This window comes from Saccostrea echinata, unplaced genomic scaffold, assembly GCF_033153115.1.
Source record: "Saccostrea echinata isolate AGI-Se365-2 ecotype Australia unplaced genomic scaffold, CSIRO_AGI_Sech_v1 ptg000034l, whole genome shotgun sequence".
Taxonomy (NCBI): Eukaryota; Metazoa; Mollusca; class Bivalvia; order Ostreida; family Ostreidae; genus Saccostrea; species Saccostrea echinata.
Window position 1 is genome coordinate 901,374 of NW_026889783.1, and position 12,610 is coordinate 913,983.

General features: G+C 34.7%; 2 protein-coding genes across 2 annotated transcripts; both read right to left on the minus strand.

Moving 5' to 3' along the window:
- Positions 1–1,849: 1,849 nt before the first annotated feature.
- Positions 1,850–8,640, minus strand: LOC133199501 (40-kDa huntingtin-associated protein-like). The gene is made up of 13 exons (XM_061335310.1): positions 8,581–8,640; positions 8,361–8,407; positions 8,162–8,234; positions 6,219–6,378; positions 6,010–6,078; positions 5,777–5,839; positions 5,386–5,443; positions 5,229–5,291; positions 5,049–5,140; positions 4,709–4,790; positions 4,457–4,503; positions 1,991–2,766; positions 1,850–1,950 (listed from the first exon to the last, which is right to left on the minus strand). Exons 1-12 carry the CDS (start codon positions 8,637–8,639, stop codon positions 2,629–2,631), a joined length of 951 nt encoding a protein of 316 aa, XP_061191294.1. The 5' UTR covers position 8,640; the 3' UTR covers positions 1,850–1,950; positions 1,991–2,628.
- Positions 8,641–10,812: 2,172 nt separating this feature from the next.
- On the minus strand, positions 10,813–12,350 carry LOC133199675 (uncharacterized). The gene is made up of 2 exons (XM_061335548.1): positions 11,689–12,350; positions 10,813–10,849 (listed from the first exon to the last, which is right to left on the minus strand). The coding sequence occupies exons 1-2, from the start codon at positions 12,348–12,350 to the stop codon at positions 10,813–10,815; spliced, it is 699 nt and encodes a 232-aa protein (XP_061191532.1).
- Positions 12,351–12,610: the final 260 nt, after the last annotated feature.

Consider the following 12,610-nt stretch of genomic DNA (forward strand, 5'->3'; position numbering starts at 1 on the left):
CCTCTAAAATACAATTTATATAATGAGCCTTACAAACAATGTTGTTATTTGCTTTGTCAGCAGGGACCAGTACGTACTGATCGTGTAATTTATCTAATCCTTTTTTCACTTCTGAATTATTGAATACAGAAGGATAGATGGTTTTTATACTGCCCCTCAATCGTTTAATGCGAGATTTTAACATATATCTGATACATTTAACCCATTCTGACAAACTGTCAAGGTCCTTTTCATGTCTGACCCAACGCCTGGCGAAATCCTCTACAGAACCTATAATATGTATGAAATTACGACGCCAGTTAAAGGATCGGGGTTCCCTATATTTAGGACCTTTTAAAATTAGTGATCTTAGGTCCTCATTATTAGTCCCCTACCGGTGAAACCGGAGGGGACTATAGGTTTCCTCTGAGTCTGTCCGTCCGTCTGTCTGTCAGTCTGTCCCACTTGGTTTTCCGCACTTTTTTCCTAAACGCTTGCAGATATTGAGCTGATTTTTGGTATGTGAGTGTATCTTGATGAGTTATAGATCAAGTTTGCATTTCGTTCCGCTTCATTGATTTTTGACGGAATTACGGCCTTTTCAATTTTTAGGGGGTTTTCCGCAATTTTCTTCTAAACGCTTTCAGATATTGAGCTGATTTTTGGTATGTGACTTTACCTTGATAAGTTAAGGATCAAGTTTGCATTTCGTCCTGCTTCATTGATTTTTGACGGAATTATGGCATTTTCAATTCTTAACGGGAACCAGATTACACTTGCAGGTAGGGGACTAGTATTGCTAATTCAATACTCTCAGAATGCTTGTAGTTTAAGGAAAAAAAACGGGTTGTTTTAGCTGCACTTTCTTCTGTAAAACGTGGTGGTTTAAAATGCCTATGATTTGCAATATCCATAATCACAGATCCGAGCCTGTATTCTGGTGTCGGGGAATCAAAAAATGGACTTTCCTTGATCTTTTCAAGTTGACTATTCAAAAGTTTCAAAGGGACAGAGTAAAGTTTGGTGCGAATGTGATGAAGACCTAACTGTTGATTTACGGTAGTAACGATCGCCCGCGTGGCGCAGTGGTTAGAGCGTTAGCTCTAGAGTCGCGGAGTAAGGAGTTGATCCTTACGTCGCGGGTTCGAATCCCACTGTGGGACGTGGAGACCGGTCCTTCGGATGAGACCGTATAAATCGAGGTCCCGTGTCGCAGCAGGTGCTGGCACGAAAAAAATCCCTCACTGCTCAATGGCCCTCAGTGCCGAGTATACGTCAAAATTTGTAGCTCTCCACCGGCAAGTGGTGACGTCTTCATATGAGTGAAAAATTCTCGAGAGGGACGTTAAACAATAAACAAACAAAAAACAAACGGTAGTAACGAATCAAAAGAGACATCGTTTATTCAAGGTTTATTGTAAGACCGATGCCCATGACTACGTTTACGTCTCTGTGTATGGTTGAAAAGTCCAATCACATTGCTATTGTTACACTGTGGACTGGAAAGATTTCCAACACTATCGACATTGTCATTGAATCCATAGGGAAAGGCCGTCCCTAGTTTTCTAATCCAAAATTCTTATCTTTGTCTACGGAAAGGTGAACTCGGTGATGGACTGTTTGTATGATGGTAAATCTTTTCTAGAATTCTAACTTTCATTGGCAAAATTGAATGATCAGGTAAATTAAAGTGCTTGTAGAGAAACTGCTGGCTCCCATTGTTTATTTGAAATCTGTCATGAAGTGAACCCTTGGTTTCACCAACATAAATAAGTCCACAAAGATTACATTCTATTCCGTAGACAACATTAGAAGATTTGCAGTTCAGATTTTCCCAAGTCTAATACTAGACTTTTAAAAATAATAAACATTTTTCAACTATTCCAGAATTTATCAAAAAGTACATTTTGCGTACTTTAAAGTATTCTCATTATAAAAATTGAAATTTACAATATGTATAATATCAGGGACCTATATATATAGTATATAGGTCCCTGATAATATTTAACACTCGTTAAAGAAATGTCACTAAGTGCAGTCCTGCATTTATGGCAGGTATTAATTCTGATATGGCTTAAGCTCATATCTACACATACACATATCAGTATTAGGAAAATCACATTACAGGTATTTCAATTACAAGCATAAACAATAACATACGTCTGTACACTAAATTCCTTTGTTATCATACTAGAGTTAGACAAAAATCTGTATCTCTTTCAACTGTTTCAAGTGCAATTTTATCAATGAATATTCAAGTATTTAATTATTGGAAACATAGCATCTTCCAGATAAAATCTTCAATTAAAAAAAAAAATGTTTTGTACAAAGCCAAATATGTCAAAATTGATTTTTTAACTTGTAAAGTATATGATTTCGTGATAGAAATTAACAGAAAATTTGCTTTGCCGTATTGCTGTGATTTCTGCAATAAATGAAATAACCCTAGGAAGTATAAAAATGATAGAACATTAGTCTAGGAGCTGGTGTCAAAAATTGGAATAAGTACAAATAAAGCTAATCAAGAGAGGACAACTTCTATAATTCACTTAGAAAATTTAACTGAAGTCATGTATCTGATATTTAGACCCCTTCCCCTGAAGGATGTGACAATTCCTGGATCACAAGAAATGGTAAATGGTTCTGTATTTAGACCCCTTCCCCTGATGGGTGTGACAATTCCTGGATCACAAGAAATAGTAAATGATTCTGTTCTGTGGTTAACAAGGGCCATAACTCTGTCTGGAGTAATCGTAGAGATGTCAGATCTGTTGACTGGCATGCCATCTGCAAAAAAAAAGCAAAAAATTAAAATTATCTTTAAAACACATCTACAAAAGCACCTAACGAAAGTGGATTCTTATACATATTATAGCTTTCTTTCTTCATGATCACTTTGCTTTTTGTTGCTGTTATTTTTTTAAAATTCTTTTTGTGTTTACACTGTACTAGAACTTTGCTCAAAGCATCAATATTAACCATGTCTTGATTTTTTAAACGAAAACATCAAGAAAAGATTAGCAATTCCACTATTAACTCAGTGACAAACATAATATTTCTTTCAAAATACTTTCTGCGGGCTTACATATATCAGTTTAAAGCATTTTAGCATAACCATGAAAGAAGAACAAAGGACAGTTTACAGTATGCTCATTACATTTGTTATCTTGAATACAAGTATCCCTCAGTCAAGGTTCTATATGTTACGAGTACTTACCACAACAGTATGCTCATTACATCAATCTGTTATCCTGAATACATGTATCCCTCAGTCAAGGTTCTATATGTTACGAGTACTTACCACAACAGTATGCTCATTACATTACTCTGTTATCTTGAATACATGTATCCCTTAGTCAAGGTTCTATATGTTATGAGTACTTACCACAACAGTATGCTCATTACAATACTCTGTTATCTTGAATACATGTATCCCTTAGTCAAGGTTCTATATGTTACGAGTACTTACCACAACAGTATGCTCATTACATTACTCTGTTATCTTGAATACATGTATCCCTTAGTCAAGGTTCTATATGTTACGAGTACTTACCACAACAGTATGCTCATTACATTACTCTGTTATCTTGAATACATGTATCCCTTAGTCAAGGTTCTATATGTTACGAGTACTTACCACAACAGTATGCTCATTACATTACTCTGTTATCTTGAATACATGTATCCCTTAGTCAAGGTTCTATATGTTACGAGTACTTACCACAACAGTATGCTCATTACATTACTCTGTTATCTTGAATACATGTATCCCTTAGTCAAGGTTCTATATGTTACGAGTACTTACCACAACAGTATGCTCATTACATTACTCTGTTATCTTGAATACATGTATCCCTTAGTCAAGGTTCTATATGTTACGAGTACTTACCACAACAGTATGCTCATTACATTACTCTGTTATCTTGAATACATGTATCCCTTAGTCAAGGTTCTATATGTTACGAGTACTTACCACAACAGTATGCTCATTACATTACTCTGTTATCTTGAATACATGTATCCCTTAGTCAAGGTTCTATATGTTACGAGTACTTACCACAACAGTATGCTCATTACATTACTCTGTTATCTTGAATACATGTATCCCTTAGTCAAGGTTCTATATGTTATGAGTACTTACCACAACAGTATGCTCATTACATTACTCTGTTATCTTGAATACATGTATCCCTTAGTCAAGGTTCTATATGTTACGAGTACTTACCACAACAGTATGCTCATTACATTACTCTGTTATCTTGAATACATGTATCCCTTAGTCAAGGTTCTATATGTTACGAGTACTTACCACAACAGTATGCTCATTACATTACTCTGTTATCTTGAATACATGTATCCCTTAGTCAAGGTTCTATATGTTACGAGTACTTACCACAACAGTATGCTCATTACATTACTCTGTTATCTTGAATACATGTATCCCTTAGTCAAGATTCTATATGTTACGAGTACTTACCACAACAGACTGTAACATAAGAAATAGGTCTTCTCCAAGATATTGCACTAAAAACAGAAATAAATCAAACATGATTTTATCCTGTGAGTAGAAAGCATTTAACTTTACAGTACTTAGAATGTACACGTACAACTTAAATAGATTTACAAATGACTATCTATCCCCAAATACAAGTGAGAGTAACTGACAATGCATTAAGAACATTACTCCTGTCTAATGTAAACTCCACCATTAATAATATCTGTAGTATACCTGTTGAATTGTCTTCATTAAAATCCCAGGTGTATTTCTCTAATGTTTGAGCATGTTCAGGTCTTATTCTTTGAGGTGTTGGCTGAAATATAGATACATGATGTACAAACCAAAATAATTCAAATTTTCTATTTATTCCTGTAGTACAGTCTTCCTTACATTGTGACAATTGAAGTTCTACAGTTAAACACAGCAGCTGCACCACAAAGATAAACAGTACAAGAAAAATATTGTACAGAATTACACAACTATATTCACCAAAGTAATAGAGGAACTTTGGTGTACCTTTTTTACTAATTCCTTACTGATTCCTTATTACTGTACATTTTTTTGTACACACCTGTAGCATCATCAACAATAGGACTCGGGATACTTCACAGTGACATAAGAAATCACAGTACGCTCCTACAGGCCTTCCTGTAATGGAGGAGCCTGCCAACAAAGATACAATGTTTTATTTGTATGATACTCATATATAAGGATGGACACAAAAGAAATCTAGTCATCATTTCTGACTAACCTCCCCTTTCCTGTGCTAGGTAAGCCATTTCTGTCAGAACACTCAGTGCCCCATCGTAGTCTTCTAAAAATTTAAATGCTAATACATTAATAATTTGTTCACAGATCACATGCACATATTAGTTTATGATGATCAAGAGAGAAAATAAAATACTTACTGATAGCAATTTTACATGAAGTTACTTCACTTAATGACTGTAGACAATCAAGTGGACTCTACAAAACAAGTAAATATATAAAACTTATATATATCATTCCTTTTCTTTATTAAGCTGAAATTCTCTTAAAGATTACAACATCAGCAATGATTGCATAACAATTACACAAAATTTGAATGTTTCCTATTTTCTCTTTACCGACTTATTCTCAAAATACTGTGTAATAGATGATTACTGCGACTCAAAACACTTGAAACACTAAAATGATACGTGTGGCATTAAAATCTCCGGATTTGTAGCTTTTTGTGATTTCATTCAAAGTACAATACCAAATATGTATGATGTGAATATTTTTTGGACAACCACATAAATGACATGTTATGATAATTACATGTGATTGTAGTTCTGCTGCTCTCTGAAAATGAGCCATGGCTTCTCCTGGTTTATTTAACTTCTGAAAAAAAATTAACATTGTTTTTGGAAGACAAAACATTGCAAAGATGAAAGAAGTGTGAATTACATGTTTATCAAATTTAAAATTATTTTTGATTTGCACGTCCAACTGACAATGGTAAGCTCACAGCTGTATGAAATAAAAACAGCCTCTGTAATAAAAGTTCATACCTTTAATGCATTCCCAAGCTCTATACACAAGGCAGCTGCCAGTGCTGCACTGTTATTCTCTATATGAACCTAAAGTGTAAGATATAAGGGTAAATATCTAAATGATATCAGCCCTAGTGTTGTGATATTTACAAATAAAGTGATAGTACGATAAGAAGCAGTTAAAACTTTTTTTTTCTTTTGACAGTTTTAATGATTACTTATCTTACCCTGATTGCATGACTGTAACAATTAATGGCTGCAGTGAGATGTTCATTAAAACTCGCACACTTCAGCTCCTGATTGGCTATCTCTGCCTCTAGAAAGTTACGAGCAGCCTCCGTCAGGGACTGGGATTCACCAGCAGCATTGACCATAGTGTGCTCACACCTGTGTGCAACAAGAGCCTTTAAGATGACATGTGGACTATGTACAAATATTTACAATAACTAATGTTGAAAGTGATGAACTCAAGGGCTCATCATGTTTATGTTTCTATTAGGTTACAGATGCTTTTGGTGTGAAAATCCTTTGTTGTGAATGTCACACTCCTGAAAGTGTACGAGTAACATATTTAAATATAATCAACTTTGCTGTTTATGCAAATTAGCACGTGCTCCACATACCATCATAACCCCAAAACATTACAAACTAAACAGGGCTCTAATTGGCGACTTATTTAATTATGATTGGCGCCTAAAATTTTTCTATAAGTCACCAAATTGGCGACCATTTTAAATTGACCTGGTGATCATTAAATTACTGAACTATCAACATTTTCAATTTTTTTTAATAAAAAGCAGAAAAGAAGTTTAAAATTTAACTATGGACATGTCTCTATATATTGACTAATATCAGTTTTCAAACTTTTTCAATTTTAAGATTGAATGCATTTCCTACGATCTAATTTCTCTTACATGTTTACTATCTCGCACCTGATTCTGAGAACTGTGTAATGTTAATTAGCTACACTCAGGAAGGATAGTTGTAAAACTCTTCTGTGCTAAAAACTTAACGATATTGTGTATCTACCAGGCAAATCATTTGCAAACTAGAAATATGTCCATAGGACATGAATGCCCCGCCGAGGGTGTATTAGTAATGCAACATTTTAACACAAATTGAGAAAAGTGAGGTCAAGGTCAAAGGAAAAGTAAAGGTCAAAAAACATTGATGCAGTTGAATAGCTCTCATCGGTATGTATCAGCATATGAAGTTTGACACTAATTTAAGAAAAGTGAGGTCAAGGTCAGAGGAAAGGTCAAGGTCAAAAAATGTTGATGCAGTTGAAAAGGTTACATCAGTATGTATAAGCATATAAAGTTTGATGAAAATATTATGAATGGTTTCTTTAAAAATGAGCAGTTGAAAAGGTTACATCAGTATGTATCAGGATATGAAGTTTGTTAAAAATATCTTGAATGGTTTCATTAAAACTGAGCTTAACACTAATTTAAGGAAAGTGAGGTCAAGGTCAAAAGAAAGGTCAAGGTCAAAAAAATGTTGATGCAATTGAATAGCATACATCAGTATGTATCAACATATGAAGTTTGATTACACTATCTTGAATGGTATCTTTAAAACTGAGCTAAACACCAATTTAAGAAAAGTGAGGTCAAGGTCAAAAGAAAGGTCAAGGTCAAAAAATGTTGATGCAGTTGAATAGCTTACGTCAGTAGGTATCAACATATGAAGTTTCATTACACTATCTTGAATGGTATCTTTAAAACTGAGCTAAACACTAATTTAAGAAAAGTGAGGTCAAGGTCAAAGGAAAGGTCAAGGTCAAAAAATGTTGATGCAGTTGCATAGCCCTCATCAATATCTATCAGCATATGAAGTTTGATAAAAATATCTTGGATAGTTTCTTTGAAACTGAGCTTTGAACAGAGCTAAACGCAAAGTGTGACGGAAGGACAGACGGAAGGACGGAAGGACAGAAGGACGGAAGGATGGAAGATGGACATGACAAACACTATATGCCCCGGCCATATTCATGGCGGGGCATAAAAAGAATTTTTTTGGCAACCTCTTAAAATGGAGGATAAGCAAAGCAAGAATGTATCATTGAAAGACAAACTGACAAATCTATGAAGGGGATAGAAACAAATTACAATAAATTTTCTTTACAAAATGAAGATATCGTAATGTAATTAAATATGTTAAATCATACCTTGCTTGCGCAAGAGCACAAAAGGCAGCATATTGTTGACATTCTTGTTCCTTTAACGACTTCGATAAGACAGCTGGAATATATCACGGATATATGTGTGAATTAATTCTCATAACAGACACATAAATAAAAATTAATCTGAAGTGGGTGTACTTTCGAGGCTTCGGGAAAGCAAATGTCAGCGGCACTCTATACTTACAGTACTGTTCAATTCCTTCAGCCACATTTGGTCTCTTTAGAAAACGCCTGAAAAGATATTTTTTGCGTAATTTATCTTAGAATACATGTATAGTTTATTTAAACAGTTTCAGTTTGAATTTCCTCTGTGTTTGATACCATTTGCCAACAATCCTATCTTTTTTTCGTGTCCACATATTAACAGATAGGAATATACTTATTTGTAGCATGATTGTACTTACTTTTTTAATTTATTAGACACTAATCTGTATTTGCCAAGTACATCTACATCCTTTTCCATTTTGATGCTTGTCTACTGCGGATGCGTTGCTTACTAGATAACTCGGACTGAATTTTGTCTCTTGAACACAGGGTACACGATGGGGCACAGAATCACAGAAGATGCCTCCGTAGCTTACATATGAAAGCTATAATCCTGAAACCTTATTCCATAGTTTGATTGTTAATCAACGGTATACGATTTGGTGACTTTGCAGGCGCGGATCCAGGATTTTTTTCCGGGGGGGGGGGGGGGGGGGGAGTCCACCCCAGTCGAAAAAAAATTGCAGCCAAAAAAAGTCTCTAACGAGACTGTAGCTCTACTGGTTGTACTTATAAAGGAAGATAAAAGTATCACTTGGACTTCAAACTTTGCAACAGCAATAAATAGAATAATGATCCTTGGTGTGGCAAGGTTTATTGCAATCGGACTAAAACTGTAGGAGGAGTAGCCTTTTAAAACAATTTTACAAAAATTCTATTTAAGTAACCATGGCAACATCATTCAACAAACAATAATGACAATTATGTATTCATAGTTGCCAACTCACTCGATTTCGTAAGGTTACACCCGATTTTTCGACCCTTAACCCGATTATTTTTTATGACACTGCGGGTCATGCTTTTCACCCGATTTTTGCCGAACAACCCGAAAATACAGTACATTAGTGTAGTCTACTTGAAATCAGACAAAAAGTGTAGGAGGAGTAGCGTTTTGAAAGTATTTCAAGAAAAATTTCTATTTTTAGTAACCATGGCAACACTGCTCATCGAAATCAAAAACCAATACAAAGAATTTATATGTATCTGTGACCGCGTGTTTTTATTAATAAAGATATTATCTAATAAAAATACAGCATTGTTTTTAATTTTTGTCCATAATGTATTTCCATACTTTAAATAGTTATAAGTAAGAGCGTTTGTATATATTTATTACACTAAGGCTTTTCCATAGTGTGTCCCATTAAGTCAAGCATGCTATTCATGCATGGGTGAACCCAGGTATTTTATTGGCTACTCTGGTGAGAAGCTCACTATTGTAGTAATTTTTTTAGACATTCAAAAAAGATCCTTAGAGTGAGCAGTGTATTTTTACTGACTCCAAAATGATTTACTGACAATTTGTATACCAGACCTATGGACTTTATATGGACAATTTAAATATACTAAACAGGTCAGTTTATTAACATTTTAACATTATTAATTATGAGCATGATGTATGAAAGTTATGTGAATGAGATTTCTGTAAAATATTATTTTTTATGAGTTTTAAATATATTTTGCCAATAATCAGTCAGACTTACTTTATGTGATAATTTATTATAGTTATGACTGACTGAGAAATTAAGAATCAAGAAGATCAGGTTCATATACCATATATTTGGTAAGCTTTGTGTTTAGTGAAGTTTGTGTATATTGTGATGTCTATTTGTGTTGTAAATAGAATTTCATTTGAATACTATGAATGGATATGTTTATAGTGAAAAGTAAATTATTTTATGATAATGAATTGCATAATATAATGCTTGAAATGATTATTTTATGATGATCCTTAAAGTTATGAGGAAAATGGAGTTATTTCCCTTAGCCAGAAAATTCAGTGTTTTGTGTGATGTTTGTGTATGTTTGTTTGTCTGTGAATTATTTGTTAAATATTTTATTTACAGAACTACACATAACATGACCTGTACATATGGAATATACAATATATAAATTGAACCCAGTCTTTGTTGTTATTAAAATCAACGTTTACATATCTTAGAGTAGTCTAATTGTATGCCAAGTTATACTGAAATCAGACCAAAACTGTAGGAGGGGTAGCATTTTGAAAGTATTTCCAAGAAATCTTGATTTTTAGTAACCATGGCAACACCGTCCATTGAAATCAAAAATCGATAAACAGAATGATGTATCTTATTATAGTCTACTTGTGTGCCAAGTTATATTGATATCAGACCAAAGCTGTAGGAGGAGTAGCATTTTGAAAGTATTTCCAAGAAATCCCTATTTTTAGTAACCATGGCAACACCGTTCATTGAAATCAAAACCCCATAAACAGAATTATGTATCTTAGTGTAGTCTACTTATATGCCAAGTTATACTGAAATCAGACCAAAACTGTAGGAGAAGCGTTTTGAAAAACTGTTTACAGACGGACGGACAGCTAGACAGACAGACGGATGACGGACACTTTACTATCGCATAAGCTCTTCTGATCTTTGACCAGTAGACCTAAAAACAAACACACAAACAACAGAAAACAAGCAAACAAACAAAAAATTAAAAAAAACAAACAAACTAAAATCCCTTTCCCAAACGTGAAAAAACCTATTTCGTGATGGTGGTGTCCACGTTTTCCGGGAGTGGGTGGGTGGGTCCAGAGTCATTTTTTATTTGCTTCAGAATATATTTAAAATAACTCTGCAAATTCCAGGGGGGGGGGGGGTTCCATACCCCCTCCCCTCTAGATCTGCACATGTTTTGGTTGTTTTAAATTTGTCCTATGTTTTACAAAGGATAAGAAAAATTGGAGGCACATTTCTCCCTAGATTATTTAAAAAAAAAGAAAAACTCTTTAGTGTTTTCTTGTCTGTTGTTTTAATACTTTTATACTCATGATACTAGTATTTGATATCAATATATAATTCCACCCCTTGACCTGTTGACAGGAACAAAAACTGGGATCCAACTTTTCCCAAAGGGGGGGGGGGGTCATAGGAAATGTACAAATGGATCTTGATGACAACCATTAAAGGTTTTAAGAAGATATCTTTCGTGAGATCTTGATAGGTAAGTTTCTCGTGAGAAAAAAAATACTCTAGAAAAAATAAGTTTATTCCAATTTTGGTAAGAGGGTCAAGGTCAAAGTAATGCTGTTGAATAGCTTACTTCAGACTAGTATGTATCAGTATATGAAGTTTGATAACACTATCTTGAATAGTTTCTTTAAAACTGAGCTAAACATTAATTTAAGAAAATTGAGGTCAAGGTCAAAGAAAAGGTCACGATAAAAAAATGTTGATGCAGTTGAATAACTCTCATCAATATGTATCATCATATGACTTACTTACCTAGTCCTCTTCGTGCTTTGAGCACATAAGGCCTGCACCGAGGACCTCCATCTCTGTCTGTCCACTGACATCTGCTGTACCTTGCCCCAAGTCCACCCCTGTTCTTTCATTTCTTTTTCTACTGACCGCCGCCATGTCTCCTTTGGTCGCCCTCTGTTTCGTTTCCCTGGTGGAGTCCATCTTAAGGCTACCCTCGGTATATCTGATGTTTCCTTTCTCAAGACATGGCCAATCCATTTCCATCGTTTCTCTTTAATCTGGTCAGATATGGCAGCGGTTTGTGTTCTTTCATACAGCTCCTCATTACTGATCTTGTTCAGCCAGAATATCTTAAGTATTCTACGGAGACATCTTGTTTGGAAGGTGTCTAGTTTTTGAGTGATGTTGTTTGTCACCTTCCAGGACTCAGATCCATATAGGAGGACTCCAATGACATTTGTTTTAAATATCTTTATTTTTGTTTTGGTTCTGATAGTTGAAGATTTCCAGATGTTCCCTAAGTTGGCAAAGGCGGTACGGGCTTTTGCATTTCTATTTTCAACATCCAAGGTGGAATCTCCATTGGCTGTGATCTTGCTGCCAAGGTATATAAAATTGTCTACTTCTTCTATTCTGTTGTTGTTCGCTGTAACTTCCTTTTCTATTTTTGTATTTATCTTCATTAACTTTGTTTTGTTTACAAAACAAAGTCGATGAAATTGGCATACAGCATTGCGTTCAATTCATTGCTCTGTTCCAAAATTTGCCTCAAGGAAAATATCTGGTCTGTGCATGATTTTCCTTTTCTGAATCCAGCATGTTCTTTACGAAGGTATGGGTCTACCACTGAGGCCATTCTGTTTAAGATGACTCTGCTTAAGACTTTGCTGGTCACTGACAGCAACATAATTCCTCTCCAATTATTTGTGTCTGCTAAGTCACC